Here is a 14365-nt window from a genome sequence, read left to right as displayed (position 1 = left end):
TTGTGGTACATGTCTCTTTTTGAATTATGGTTTTCTCTGGGTATTTGCCTGGTAGTGGGATTGCTGGGTCCTATGGTAATTCTATTTTTAGTTTTTTAAGGAACTGTCATACTGTTTTCTACAGTGGTTGCACCAATTTACATTCTCACCAACATTGTAGGAGGGTTCCCTTTTCTCCACACCCTTTCTAGCATTTATTATTTGTAGACTTTTTGATGATGGCCATTCTGACCAGTGTGAGGTGGTACCTCATTGTAGTTTTAATTTGCATTTCTCTAATAATTAGCGATGTTGGGCATCTTTTCACATGCCTCTTGGCCATCTGTCTGTCTTCTTTGGAGAAATGTCTATTTAGGTCTTCTGCCCATTTTTTGATTGAGTTGTTTGGTGTTTTTTGTTATTGAGCTTTATGAACTGTTTGTCTATTTTGGAAATTAAGCCCTTGTCAGTCAATTGGGATGTTGTTTTTATGAGTGAGTCCAAGCTGAGTGTTGACCATTTTATTAGTCTGCAAATAATAGAAAACTTGACTAAGTTTTTAAACAGTATAAACATTCTTTATCTCACCTAAGAAAACTCGAAGTAGATGGTCACTGGCTGCTTGAGAGTTGCCACCAAAGATGTATGATCTTTCTAAATTTCTGATTTGCTATCCTTAGCACGTTGGCTTTTTTGTTTTCATGCTTATCATTTCATAGTTTCAAAGTGCCTGCCATAGCTCTGAACATTTCATCTCCCAACTTTTATCAGAGCACCAAAAACTGCTTCCATGGAAGTACCCTAGTTGGCTCTCCTTACATGTCACTGGCCAGGTCTAGGTCACAGGGCTGCAGTGTTGGCTGGCAAGGGGATGAGGGTTATCCCGTCTGTGTTGGACTGCGATTCCTGTCCTGGGGTTAGGCTAGAACATGACACCCTCAGTGAAAAGCGCAACTCCGTCAGCTGCAAGAGGAGGCTGCTAGGGGAGCAGTGTTTGCTGCTCTGTCCTCTACGCGCTTCTTTGGCTGAGATTGACCATTGGAACATGACCCTCAGGTTTTCAGTCTCTGAACTGGCACATCAGGTTAAAAAGTGATTGAGAAGTACACTTCCTGCTGCTGCTCTGCTTTTCCCTAAACACCAGCTCTAACCTAAGACAAATTTCAGGATTGGTCTTAGAAAAAAGAGTCATGTCTTCTCTGAAAGGAAAAAAGGAAATAAACCCTCCCAAAGATGCCATATGGTTGCATTGTTAGGAAGAAGTCTGACTTTCCCACCCCAGAGGGGAGAAGCCAGGACAGGTCTTGGAGAAGAATTTTGAGGGCAGTCCTAACCCTTCACTCCTCGGGCTGCATTCAGAGCTGCCTGTCTTTGCTCAGAGGCAATCATTTTTTTGGCCCCAAAGCCTCTGGATAGAGGTTTACAAATTTGGTGGGTCTGTAATCCCAGAAGAATGTACATCACAGTCCTTCCAGTAGTCCTGAAGAGTTCTGAGAATAAAGATAAGTTTTCCTAAAATATTTTAAAGAGGAATTTGGCTTGGCCACAGAGAATGGTAGAAAGCAAAGCTGTATTACTGAGTTTAGTAGCCTGTGTCCCTGTAAGCCCTTTTAACTCAGAAATAGAGCACAGCCATTGGAAGTTCCTAAACAAACCCACATTGTTTTTTTCCTTATTTCTCTCAACATCTGAGCAGTCCTGGTTGCCGGCCCCCTTTCACCCTTTGCTTTGCTTTGTCTTTTCTTCTCATCTGATGATTCATGTACTGCCACTCCTCTGTGCTCTGCCTTTTGTTTGTTGATTGACACACTGATGTAATTTATGGGGGCAACAGCTTTGCAGCTGGAGCTGTAAAATGAGTGGATGAAATTGCTTTTCTTTATGCATTTTTTTGGTGAATTTTCCCAATAATGTCAAGTTTCTTCAAAAGCTAGTAGAAAATGGCCCAGTCACCTTTTCTCCTTTTGTCCTCTTTCAAGTCATCTCAAAAAATTGTCCTTCATATCCCTTTTATTGTATAAATGCCCTAGTTTTGTGAAATGGTATGCCTTACATTGATTTTTCTGAATGTATTTTTAAACTGTCTTTAGCTCATTTTACTAAACCTTATTCTTATTAAAATACAGTTCTGTCCTGCATTTTATTCTTGCCACCAAGGCAGTTTAGAGACAGATTAAGTCTCTAAATTCCTAGAATGAATATGACTTTAGATTTCACTGATGCATAGACCACTGTGTAATACTGAGGACATATTTTTTACTAGCATATGATCCCTTATTAAACCCTTATGTATTGATAGCTTTCTGAGAAAAGATTAATATTTTATTCCTTTGTTACTTCTTTACTAAAATTGGAATGTATATCAATTAGTGATGCTTTCAATTGCAATTAACAGTACCTGAGGCACATGAAAAGGTGCTCAACATCGCTAATCATCAGGGAAATGCAAATCGAAACCACAGTGAGATATCACCTCACATCTGTCAGAATGGCTATCATCAGAAAGAACACAAATAACAAATGTTGGCAAGACTGTGGAGAAAAGGGAACCCCCCTACAAGTGTTGGTGGGATTGCAAATTGGTGCAGCCAGCGGGGAGGGATAAATTAGGAGTTTGGGTTTAACAGATACATACTACTATATATAAAATAGATAAACAAGGACCTACTATATAATAGCACAGGGAACTATATCCAATATCTTGCAATAACCTATGAAAGAATATATATATTCTTTTTCAGATTTATATAAAGCAGAATCACTTTGCTATACTCCTGAAACTAACACAACATTGTAAGTCAACTCTACTTCAGTTAAAAATAAAATTGGTGCAGCCACTGTGGAAAACAGTATGGCAGTCCCTCAAAAAACTAAAAGCAGAACTACCATGTGATCAGCAATTCCCCTTCTGTGTATATATCCAAAGAAAATGAAGACACTAATTCAAAAAGATAATGCACCCAATGTTCATAGCAGTATTATTTACAGTTGCCAAGATATGGAAGCAGCGTAAGTGTCCACCAACAGATGAATGGATAAAGAAGATGTGGTATATATACAATTGAATACCACTCAGTTATAAAAAAGAATGAAATCTTACCATTTGTGACAACATGAATGGACCTAGAGGGTGTTATGCTTCATGAAATAAGTCAGAGAAAACAAATACAATATGATTTCACTTATACATGTAATCTATTAAAAACAAAACAGATGAACAAACATAACAACAGAAACAGAGTCATAGATACAGAGAACAAACAGGTGGTTGCCAGAGGGGAGAGGTGTAGGGTGAGGAGAGAACTAGGTGAGGGAGATTAAGAGACACAAACTTCCAGTTGCAAAATAAATGAGTCAAGGGTATGGGGAATATAGCCAGTAACTATGTGATATCTTTGAGTGGTGACAATTGGTAACTAGACTTATGGTGATCATTTTGAAATGTATAGAAATGTTGAATCACTATCTTGTGTAGTAGGAACTAACATAGTGTTGTAGGTCAGTTATACATCAAAAAGAAACAAATGAATAAACAGACTCACAGAAAAAGCGAATAGATTTCTGGCTGCCAGTTGGGAGGGGGAAATTGGATGAAGGCAGTCAAAAGGTACAAACGGCCAGTTATAAGATAAATAAGTACTAGGGGTGTAATGAAACACATGATAAATATAATTAGCACTGCTGTATGTTATGTATGAAAGTCATTAGGAAAGTAAATCCTGAGTTCTCATCACAAGGAAAAAAAAAATTTTTGATTTCTTTAGTTTTGTATCTATATGAAATGATGGATGTTCCCTAAACTTTTTGTGATCATTCTTTCATGATGTGTATAAAGCAAATCACTATGCTGTATACCTTAAACTTATACAGTGCTGTGTGTCAATTATATCTCAAAAGAAACTAGAAGGAAAAAATGTGGCGGAAAAAACCATTACCTGATTAACAGTGGCTTAACCCCAAAGGGTATTTATTATTCATACTTAACAAGACAGTCAGAGGTAGTAAGGACTTTGAGAGTTGGATCCAGCTCATTGTGTCATCAAGAACCCGGGCTCTTTCTGTCTTTCCATTTCCCCTCAGGCCTAGCATGCTGTCCTTTTGCCTTCACGCCTGCTGCCTCATGTCACAGGGTTACAGCTTTAGGAATCACGTCCATGTCAAGGGAGGAATAAGAGTGAGGGGCTGGCACCAGTGGCTTCTCCTCTCAAGCCTGCCCCTTTCATCAGAAAGCAAAATCGCTTTCGCAGAAGTCCCCCAGGAGGGTTCTCCTTACATCTCAGTGGCCAAAATATCACACAGCCCATCTTAGCTGCAAGAGTGTCTGGGAAAGGAAGTATTTGGTTTTATCAGCAGTGGGAGGGACATAGGAGAAGAGGGAGCTTGAAAATGGCTTTTGATTGGCCAAACCTACAGAGTCTCTCAGAGTTGTCATCCTAAAATACACATTCCTGCATATATTTTCATACCCAGGAAGGAAATGCAGCTTAAGAGTATGGGTTCTAGAGTCCAAATCCCAGCTTCACTTCTTTACTCTCTTGGACTTATCTCTGCCTCTATTTCCTTTACTGTAAAACAGGGATAATAACATACCAATTGTATATGATTCTTGTGTTAATGCCCTCAAGTTAGCCTGTGGGCACCCCATAATGTAATCATCGTCAACCAAAGCTTGGCACCTCAACATGGCTACTGACCAAACCCAGAGCAAGCTTAATGAGTAGCAGCTTTTCCCTACTTTTGAACAAAACAACTTGAAAGAGTAGCTTCAAGTAGCTTCAGCTTCATAATTATTAACTTAAAACATATATAAAATCTCAATTTGACCAGAAAAATCCCTAAAAGACTTAGAGTTATAAAAATATAAAAGACTTTGCTGCCTTTGTTGGGACAATTTATAACTGAGCTGTTCTTTTGCTTAGAAAGAAAATACTTTAGGCCTTCTACAGATCCTTCCTGTGTTGAAGCAGTATGATGAGAGACTTATTTTGACTAGAATCTATCAAATCGAGAATCTGAGACCCTTCTGTAATTTGCACTATGTAAACAATAGCTCTATATCGTGACTCAGATACAACCTTAAGAAAAGCAGCACCAGTAAAGGTTAGAGAAAAAAATCTCTGCAGTGTTCTTCTCAATTATTCTTAGAAAAAGATACCCAGAGACAAGAAAATCAAGGAGCCGTTTAAAACATAGTAGACACTCAATGAACAGTTGATGAAAAACATTGTGTAGAATGAAGAACAGCATCAGGGAATAATTTGAAGTTTTGCAAGAAACCATAGTACTCTGAGAAGTTGGTAATCCTAGCAGAAAAGCCATAGCAGGAAACCCGGAGCAGCTTCTAGGAAGTGTTAGTGGTCCTGTAGGGGACAGGAGCATAGGTTCACCACCAGCTGCTTCCTCAAGTTGGGAGTAAAGAACCGCACCCCAGCCAGGTTCAGGGGAGGCCTTGGCCACGGCCTTGTGGGGCGGCCGCAGTGGCTGCAGGCCTGAGCCTGAGAGCCACCTGGTCCCCAAAACCAGAGGCCGCAACTCTTCCAACTCATACTTTCTTGTGCTGAGTGTTCAGGAAGTAGGCTTCCTCCGTCTCATAGCCATTCCTGCAGATTGCAGAACAAAGGAGAACTCACATTCTATCTTTATGTCTTACCGAATCAATGAAACCATCAGTCAGCCTCCTGAGCTGCCAGCCCTGTCCTTCGGGAAGTGAGCTCGCTGGCGCCTTGCGCCGTGTGCCTGTGACAGTGTACTGACCCCTCTTCTCTGACTCCCTGCAGAAAACCCGCTATGAGATGTATGTCCGCCTTCTGAAAGAGGGGGGCCTGGAGCTGCTGAGTAGCAGCGGTGGAGGGGGCGCCGCGGGCCTGAAGAAGTCGCACTCCAGCCCCTCGCTGAACCCAGATGCGTCTCCGGTCACCGCCAAGGTCAAGAGAAACGTGTCAGAGAGGAAAGACCACCGACCTGAAACTCCAAGCATTAAGCAAAAAGTCACTTAAGAATCCATCTGCGGCCAGGAAGTGCTGGTCGTGGAGCAAAATAGAATTTTTCAAGATCTTTCTGGTGAATCCGTGAATATATTTTAAAAAAAGTCTGTGACTAAATGGTGCATTAGTAACCTTTCCTATTGTATTTTTTTGTTAGTTTCTGTACAGATTGTCTCTTTGCTCTTGATTTCTTTGCTTTGATTATTTCTGCTACCTGATAACTAATGCACCTTTTGTGAGGGGAGGGGATCATGATTTCAGAACGATTATGTATCGCTTCTCCCTCCGGGTTCTCTCATTTGCACTCTGCTCAGTTGTTTTGTGTGTTCTCACATCAGCTGTTACACTTTTTTTAAAGGTTAAAGATTTAATCCATTGTGAAACACTTAACTGGACAAACTTTGTAGTTTAGAAAATTCTAGCCAGAGTTAATAGAAGCCTTTTCATGTGAAATCGTGCCCAGTCACAGAGGTGGAATCCAGCGCTCGCGCTCGCAGAAGTTCAGTTAAGAGTTACAGTCACGGGAGGTGCCACTCCCCTGTGAGGCCTCACGCATCTGAGCGCTTAGTGTTGAGTCCGGCCCTGCTGGTGGGGGTAGAGGGGGGCAAGGACCTCAGGACTGGGGAATTTAAGAAGCACATTAGCTCGCTTGAAGTGTAGATTCCATTTCAGCCAAGCAAGGAAGGAGGAAGTGGCGTCTTTTGAAGGCTGAGGCAAGGTGGCCCCAAGTTCATTTTGTTTTCTAAAGGATAGTGGCAACAATGGACTCTTGGGGGCTGCAGCAGCGAGCTGTGTGTGTGATCTGCAGGAAATTGTTACCTCACTCCCACAGGGTCTAGACAAGGAATCCAGAGCCATCTGTGGTGGATACCCTGCCATCCGGGAATTAGGTTCTTTTATATATATAGGCATGGTGTTGTCTCCTGGTTGTAAGAATTTGGGGTCTTCCTAACAAAATAATATCAAAATGGAGCCCCTTTCATTCTTTCCTTAATAAAGCAAAATAAGGAAGGAAAAAGTTGTTTTTCCCTATAGTTGTTTGGCAATAGAATGTTGATTCTTTACAATAAATCTGAAAGGAATAAAATCTGAAGGAATTATGGCTGGAAAACTGAGGAATCTCCTGGTGACAAACACAGAGTCCCTTAGTCTGTTCTTGTCTCTGTCTCTGTGAAGCTGCTTCACCCCGCTGCACTGAACTGTCCCCTAAAATAAATCCTTGCTTCTAAATCATTTCTTTGTATCTGCTCAGAGCAGTCATAAGCTTATTCCAGGGACAGTCCCTTTGAAATTCAGGGTGATAAACAGAACATTCTCTTACTGAGGAAGAGAAAGGAGTGAAAATTGAGCCCACTGTGAGTTAGAACTTTCTTATTTTGGAACCTGACAACTTTGTGATCCTTAAACCTAGAATCTCCACAAGTTCAGAGCGAATGGAATCACTTCGAATGTTCTTTTCTCTCCCACAGAGATTTGCTCTTTTCTACTCGGTTTACTAGTTAAGGTGCTGTGTGACCAGAGGCTCAGGGACTCTGTGTGGGTAGCGTGGCTCCGGGGAATTAGAGAAAACCTGCTCCTGAACCATGGTACTTTCTAGTAGTATTTTGTTCTGATGCACCAGCATTTATACAGGACTATTTATTAACATGCACTTCTTTCAGCTGTAGAAATGCCCATATTTGCTGGTGCCCAGAAAAGAGAAACCCCTCCCTAAGGTTGTAGCTGCTTGCTTTGTGGTGTTTTTGCCACACATTTGAAAAACTCCCTCTAACGCTCTATCTTGTTTATTAGGTAAAGGCAGTGACTAAATTTGTTTCAAGACCTAGAAACAAACAGGGTAGTTACCAACATGGCCCATGTACCTGATTCTTTCTTTGTAGCTTCTGACTGAATCCAAGGTTTCTACAAGGGAATAGTCTTTCTTCCTAGAATCTGAATCATCAGTGTGTGTGCTTTCTGCCTAGATCTTTATCCTAAGCAGAGGGGAGGAGAGAGGTACCTAGACCATATCATCTCTGAGCTTCAATAACTAAAGAAAAATCAACATCCCTGACTGGCTTGAAGGTGTGTGCTCCCAGTATGTGTGTGTCTGTGTATGTTGAATGTCTCCGTGTGTGTCACTTAGAGTCTGTACCAGACATGGAATGGTACCTTGCTGCAGTGTTTAGACACTCGAGCAGCTCTGAGATGCCCAGTCAGCATCAGCACCACGACGGTGGTGTGCCCACTGTGTGATTCACTAATGTTATCTCCAAGAACTTCTGGATATGCTGTAGAGAGACAGATGAGAAGGGCACTTTTGAAGCTGTGGTATATACTGTGTTCCCATAGTTTATCTTGGAAAACAACTGCAAAGGTTATTTTGTGAGCCACGAGCGTTGTTAGGGGATGGGCTGAGAACGCCTCCCCCTGAGGCCTCTGGACTGTCTGGCGCCAGTGCCCCTTGCAGGCCAAGAGCTTATCCTGTAGGAGACAAGGCCCCTCCTGTGACAGGATCCTGAGAGCCTTGCCCATAGCCAACCAGGGTCTCCTTTGTGATCATTTCTTTCCCGTGGTGTCTAGTCAGGAGACATGACCGAAGACCTTCCCCTTCACAGTTCCTCCACGCCTGCCACCCAGTTCACGGTACAGGGGAGCCCCCTCCTTCCCTTCTGAAGGTACTGCCCCCCATCCCTCACCCATCCCTCAGTACCGGGAGCCTTGCGAGCTCTCTCCACCTAATAAGTTATTATTCCTCTTCGCAGAAATACACCTCATATTAATTTTTAGTATAGAAAATCTTGAGAGTCATCAAAATACCTCGGTGATGGTCTTGTTGCCGAATTGCCCATAGAAGAAGCCGTGTGCGGAACCGAAGTGTCTCAGGGTGTGTTCCCCCACCTCACATGTTGACATTTACAGGGAGGGGTCAGGAATTCCTTGTTAGCAATCGAAACCTAATTACTAGCATGCAGGAGTCCTTATTTTATTGCCAGCCATAGACATTATTTGAAGTATGCTTTTTACAGACATCATTTGCTGACTCTTAGTAATGCCTGATTAAACCAAGCAACACTTGTGCACATTTTAATTGCCTCGTGTGGAGAGTCGTCTGGGGGACTGCAGTCCTGGACCGTGTGAACCTTTTCTGTTGCTCTTGCCTAAAGAGGATGGAGAGCACCTGTGCAGGACCATCTTTGCTTCTCCAGCTGTGAGAGTGTTTCCTGGTCAGAAGTGATGTGAGGGAGTTAATTCTGGGAGAGAAAAATTGGCTGGCTCTCCAAGGCCAATCTCGGGTTGGTCTCTTGTGTTCATGTTTCACCTTGTGGCCAAAGCACAGAACCCCTGAGGCTGGAGAGGGGTTTACATACCCAGCAGGGAAGGAGCCTCCTGCCAGCCCTGGCCTTTTGTCCTTCCAGCACAGAAAGAGCCGGGGAAGACATTCTTAGGTAGGGCAGGGCTTGCTTTGGCCTCGAGCTGCAACTCTTCTCTGCCTTTATCCCTAATCATAGACAACTGGAAGAAAATTGACCTTAAAGATTCTCCATTGTCTTACTTTGAACCCTTTCTTGAGTTTAGTTAGTGGTCACTGGAATTTGATTCTTTGGCATTTTTCCTTGTAGTCACCCGTTAAGCTTTTTTAAGGCCAAGTTCACGGGGCATTCTCAGCCTTGTGGTCCAAAGCTCTGTAGTGTAGCTGTTGTGGACCTGGGCCAAGGGTTCAGCAGGTGGGGAGCCACCTTCCTTAGCTGCAACAATGGACAACCTCCTGATCCCTTCACTTTTCAATTGTCAGAATTTTTGCAATTATAAGATTAGCGCTGTTAAACAGGAATCAAAGTGGCACCCAGGACTTGTTCACAGTAGAGCCTGGTTAATGACTAGTGTGACTTGGGCTTAACTAGCACCTGCTTTTCTCACGGAGCATCTGAGTTACTCTGACAGAAGATCAGCTTTCGTAAGGAGATGAGCCTCTGGGCCTTCCTGGTTCCAAAGCTTTCTGGCTGTCTCTTCTCCCAGGCCAACAGCCTGCCCTGGGCAACAGGTGTCTCCATTGGCCTTGGACATCTTATAGTACCAAGTTACCCAGAGGACTTCAGAGACCAGTAGCTCACACAGAATAACCCAACAGTGATGAAAGGTACTTTGTCACCGCTTCTGCTCTCTTTTCAGCGTCTCACTCTCAAAAGGAGGACCAAGGTCCAAAGCCATTGCCATTTTCCTTTTGTGCCCAGAGTACCCAAAGCCCGAGCGGGCAGCCTCTGCCTAGGACAGTGAGTGGCCAGTGCCTGCAGAGAGAATGTCTTCAGAGAGAGAGTGCCAGTCAAGATGTGAATCTGCTTGACAGTCTGTGGACTTGACTGCAACGGCAAGAGAATATCGCAAGTTAAGTAGTTGTATATACAGTAGGTTTCCTTAGGTCTCTTTGGCTCATCCTTTGTAATTTACGTGTGTATCTGTAGTGTTGCAGGCTTTTGGAGAATATTGATAGTATGTCAGGCATCAAAGAGTATGCCTTCTGTCACCTGCCAGTGTCGTAGTTGTGGGTATTTATAGTTGTATGTATCTGTATGTATCAACGTGTAGATTGTACATCAGTATACGGTATATGTACATCAAATTTATTTTTGTCCTTAACCAGTGTGATATGAAAAGCAAGTAAAAACCTCATAGGATTGAATATATAATGCAGTTTTTGAGAGTCTATACAGTGGTACTGTTTTATTAAACTTAAATTCAAATGATATTTTGATTAATTTTTTTAATGATAAGATTTTATGATAGAAAATTTCGTCTGTGAGCTTTGAATCACCAGAGCAAAAATGGCTCTGAACTAACTTTGTTAAACTATTTCAGTGTACTGTGTACAATACCCGGGGTGGGGCTGTAGCTCATTATAATTTGAAATATACAGAAAGAAAGGGAAAAAAACAAAACAAAACATAGGCAGCCTGTGCAGTCTTAGCAACTTCAGTATTAAGAGCACTTAAACATAAAGTCAAACTGACAGTTTGGGGCTTATTACAAAATGTGATGCTTTAAAGCACACGTTCTTTATTGTTGTAATTAGTCCAGAAAAATAGAGCTTTCAGAAGAATTAGCTAAGTGTCCAGAGTATCATTTATGTACCTGTGTCTGTTTTACAGCAGCTCAAACCACCCTCCTAGCACTGCGTCCTCATCCTCTTCACCTTAAAGAACTTATCGCCAGCGCTGCAGTAGATCAGGGCTTCCGGAGATCTGGGACTGCCCTCCAGGCCTGCGGTTGCACAAATTAGCATCTAGACACAGGTAAAAGAATTTTAGGACAGGCTATGGACCAGGTTAAAACTTTAGTATTTTTATACTTAGGTCTCTTTTCTGGCCTCTCCCCAAAGAAGAGCCACTGGCCTTAGTTGTCTGAGCTTACTGCCTATCTTACAGTATATAAGTATTAGATAACTAGAGATTAAAACTTTATTAGCCAGCATGTTAGTATATTTAAAGCAAAACTGAGTGTGTGTGAGTGAGTGGTTGAGTGCAGTGTAATCGTCTAGTTCAGAGGGTGGGAGTCCTGGGCTGGGAGGCTCAGCTTCGGCTCCAGGCTGCAGTAGTGGTGGTGGTTACACTTGCGTTGTTTTAATTAACTCTGCAGTCTCAAACCGTTTTTGCCAATGTATCCAATTTCCTAATCTGTTTTTGACCGCGCGGTGAGTTGGCTCTGTGGCTGCGCAGCAGGGTCTCTGTTCCACAAGAGTGTGCTTCCTTCTAAGAACTATAGGGATTTGCAAAAGCCTCCATTTGACTAAGAAATCATATACAAAAGGAGTAGCAAAATTTAAAAGTTTCATTTTGGGGCTTAATCATTTGAAATGTTTGGACTTTTAATATAAAGCCAAGTAACCATTTGGCATGGATAATAACGTCTCCTCTGCGGAGAGTATGCATGCTCATTGATTTTTTAATGCCATTAGGACCCTCTCTTAAGCTGTAGGAACAAGAGTCAAAGTGGGGGTGTGGGGAGCGTGTGAGCCGCTTGCCTTCCGCCGAGGGGACACGTGCTGTGGCCTGTCCTCCGCACTGAGAGCTCTGGCGCACGTGGAGCCCGGCAGTGTGTACATGCACTTGCACACGTGTACACAGCTAGTGTCCTAAGTGACATAAACTTGAGACCCAGAGCGCCCGAGTGTTGCAAGAGGTGTGGACCGAGGTGACAGCGGCCCGCAGGCCCCTCCCGGGCGGGCGGGAGTTGGAGCCCCGCGTCTGACCTTGAGATGCTGTGCGGGGAGGTGCTGGGGACGCTCATCTCCTGCCTGGTGGACCTTCGCTCCCCGGCGTCCCGCAGTGGCTGGCGTGGCCATCGTCCCCAGTGGCGCTGCTGCCCGCTCTCTAGCTGGTTCCTTTGAGAAGGGAGGACGGGGGGTGGGGGGTGGGGGGTGGGGGTGGGCACAGCCCGACCCCGCCAGGCTCCCCTCTGAGCTGCTGGTGGGGCTGGAAAGGGGAGGAGCCTGGCCACGATGGGTTTCCCTTCGCAGGGTGGAGGCTCAGCTTTCACGAATAGTGCTATAAAAATAAGCACCTTATTGTCAATTCCTGAAAATGCTGGTTACTAGGAAGGATTTTGGCGTTTCCCTTACCGTTTCCCCGAGCGGCCCCCGGGGAGCCCCAGGCACAAGCTCAGTTCAGGACCCACTGTGGGCCTGGGCTCCTGCTGGGACGCCCCCTCAGAGGCCGGCAGGCACCTCTCTGCAAGGAGGGGCTCCTCCCAGCCTCCCTCCTCCTGGGCTCCTAGGAGCCCAGGGTTGGTCCATGTGCGCCTTCCCTGGCTGCAGGGATCCAGCTGTCCTCATGGGCTGACCCTGCTGAGGGTGACCGAGTCACTGCAGTGACGCTTGACAAAGGTATTAAACAATTCTCTGACTGAAGCCAAGACCGTATATTTTGCCTTTGCAAGAAACAAGATGGCAGGTTGAACTGTAACCGGGGATGGATGATCTCTTTGCCTTTGCACCTGGATTTCTGGAAATGGATAAGGTTTCGCTTCCGCGGAAGGATCAAGGGACGCAGCTGCGCGGTTCTCCCCAGGCCCCATGAGCCCTGCTGGGCAGAGGCCTCAGTGCCTCCCTGCGTTCCTTCTCCCCCCCGCCCCGCCCACCGGCTTCGGAGCCTGTTTCTAGAGCAGAAGGTGACGCAGTGGAGAGCCAGAACCGCAGCCCTGATTACTGGAGGGCAGGCAGAGGGAAGAGGTTTGTATCCTTTAATATAAAACAAGCTTTGAACTTTTCCAGCCTGTTAACTGGGTTATGTTTACTGGGGTTCAAACTAATTGGCAGAGGGGGTTAGTCCCTTACCTTCAGAGCTTTCCCCACCAGTCACTTCAGCTTCTTTGTAGTCCCGGTGCCACGTGTCCCTGAAACCGTGAAAGTACTTAGTGATACAATAGCAGCCCCCTCCTTTTCAGTGGCCAGACTGTCAGCACTGGCAGACCTGGGTGCGCCCGTGGCACCGACTCCTTAGGAAGCCTGTTCCTCCTCGCCCACCAGATTCGAGAAGTGCTGTCTCCTAGAGAATCACGGTATTTATGGTGGTCGTCTTTTGAATGGAACAGTAATTTATGTGGATATTGTTAAAGTGTTTAAAGAATATTTTGAAAATTAAGTTTACATTTTACGATCGCTTTATTTTTTATTAAAATGGTTGTATATAAATATTACCCTATCTCACCGTTGTTGAAGGAAAGCTAACCGTGCAGACCAGTGAGTCACCTGATGTGTATAGAAGCTGTGATGTATAGAGTACATTTCTCTACTGTGTAAATGCTCATGAATATAACTGTTCCTGTGTTTTTATAAGTTGGGGATAATTTGTTGTTTTACAACAACAAAATTTATTGCATTTAAATGGTTTTTATGTAATAGAAATCATGCAAAATAGTGAAGGATTTAAAATATGTATATGATATATGTAAATGTACAAACTTTAGAAAGAAATAAATCCAACAAATTTCAGTCATTTGGGGGAATGTTCTTATTTGCTTATTTATTAAGCAGCTAGTTTGAACCCCAATTAATTAACAACTAGCACAACACAGTACATACACCCCCTCGCATAAAAAGCCAACCACAAGCCCCACAGTGAGAGTTGGCTGGGGAGGTGAGAAAGTCACATTGTCAACCCTGCCTCCCTCCGCTGGGCTCTGTGAACGTGTGTGTGTGTGCAAAGCCTGCTGCTGCCTTCATCAGGGGCTCTGAGGGGGGAAGGATGAAGCTTTTCGAAGTAATTTCAAGAATCTACACGCATCCCACTCCAGTCTTCCCACCAAGGCAGAGGGGCTGAGGGGTGATTGTCGCCCTAACGTGCAATGCTCACCCCTGCTCTGTGGAGCCTCGTGTGTGCATGTGGGTTCTCTTAACCTAACTTGATGCGCAAAATAACATCTGTTAA

General features: G+C 44.1%; 1 protein-coding gene across 24 annotated transcripts in view; it reads left to right on the top strand.

Moving 5' to 3' along the window:
- Window positions 1-13915, top strand: part of PSD3 (pleckstrin and Sec7 domain containing 3) — a 706021-nt gene extending 692106 nt beyond the window's left edge. For 11 of the 24 annotated variants that reach the window (XM_055081025.1, XM_055081023.1, XM_055081027.1 and 8 more), the window contains 2 exons: window positions 5757-11233; window positions 12876-13915. In XM_055081025.1, coding sequence (XP_054937000.1) covers window positions 5757-5975 — 219 coding nt within the window. In that variant the 3' untranslated portion in view covers window positions 5976-11233; window positions 12876-13915. Of the gene's footprint in view, window positions 1-5756; window positions 12255-12875 lie in introns of those variants that run through there. The other 13 variants (XM_055081031.1, XM_055081030.1, XM_055081029.1 and 10 more) reach the window with 7 other exon arrangements.
- The last annotated feature ends 450 nt before the right edge of the window (window positions 13916-14365 follow it).

This window comes from Physeter macrocephalus, chromosome 20 (genome assembly GCF_002837175.3).
Source record: "Physeter macrocephalus isolate SW-GA chromosome 20, ASM283717v5, whole genome shotgun sequence".
Classification (NCBI taxonomy): domain Eukaryota; kingdom Metazoa; phylum Chordata; class Mammalia; order Artiodactyla; family Physeteridae; genus Physeter; species Physeter macrocephalus.
This window is presented reverse-complemented; position numbering and strand designations above follow the sequence as displayed.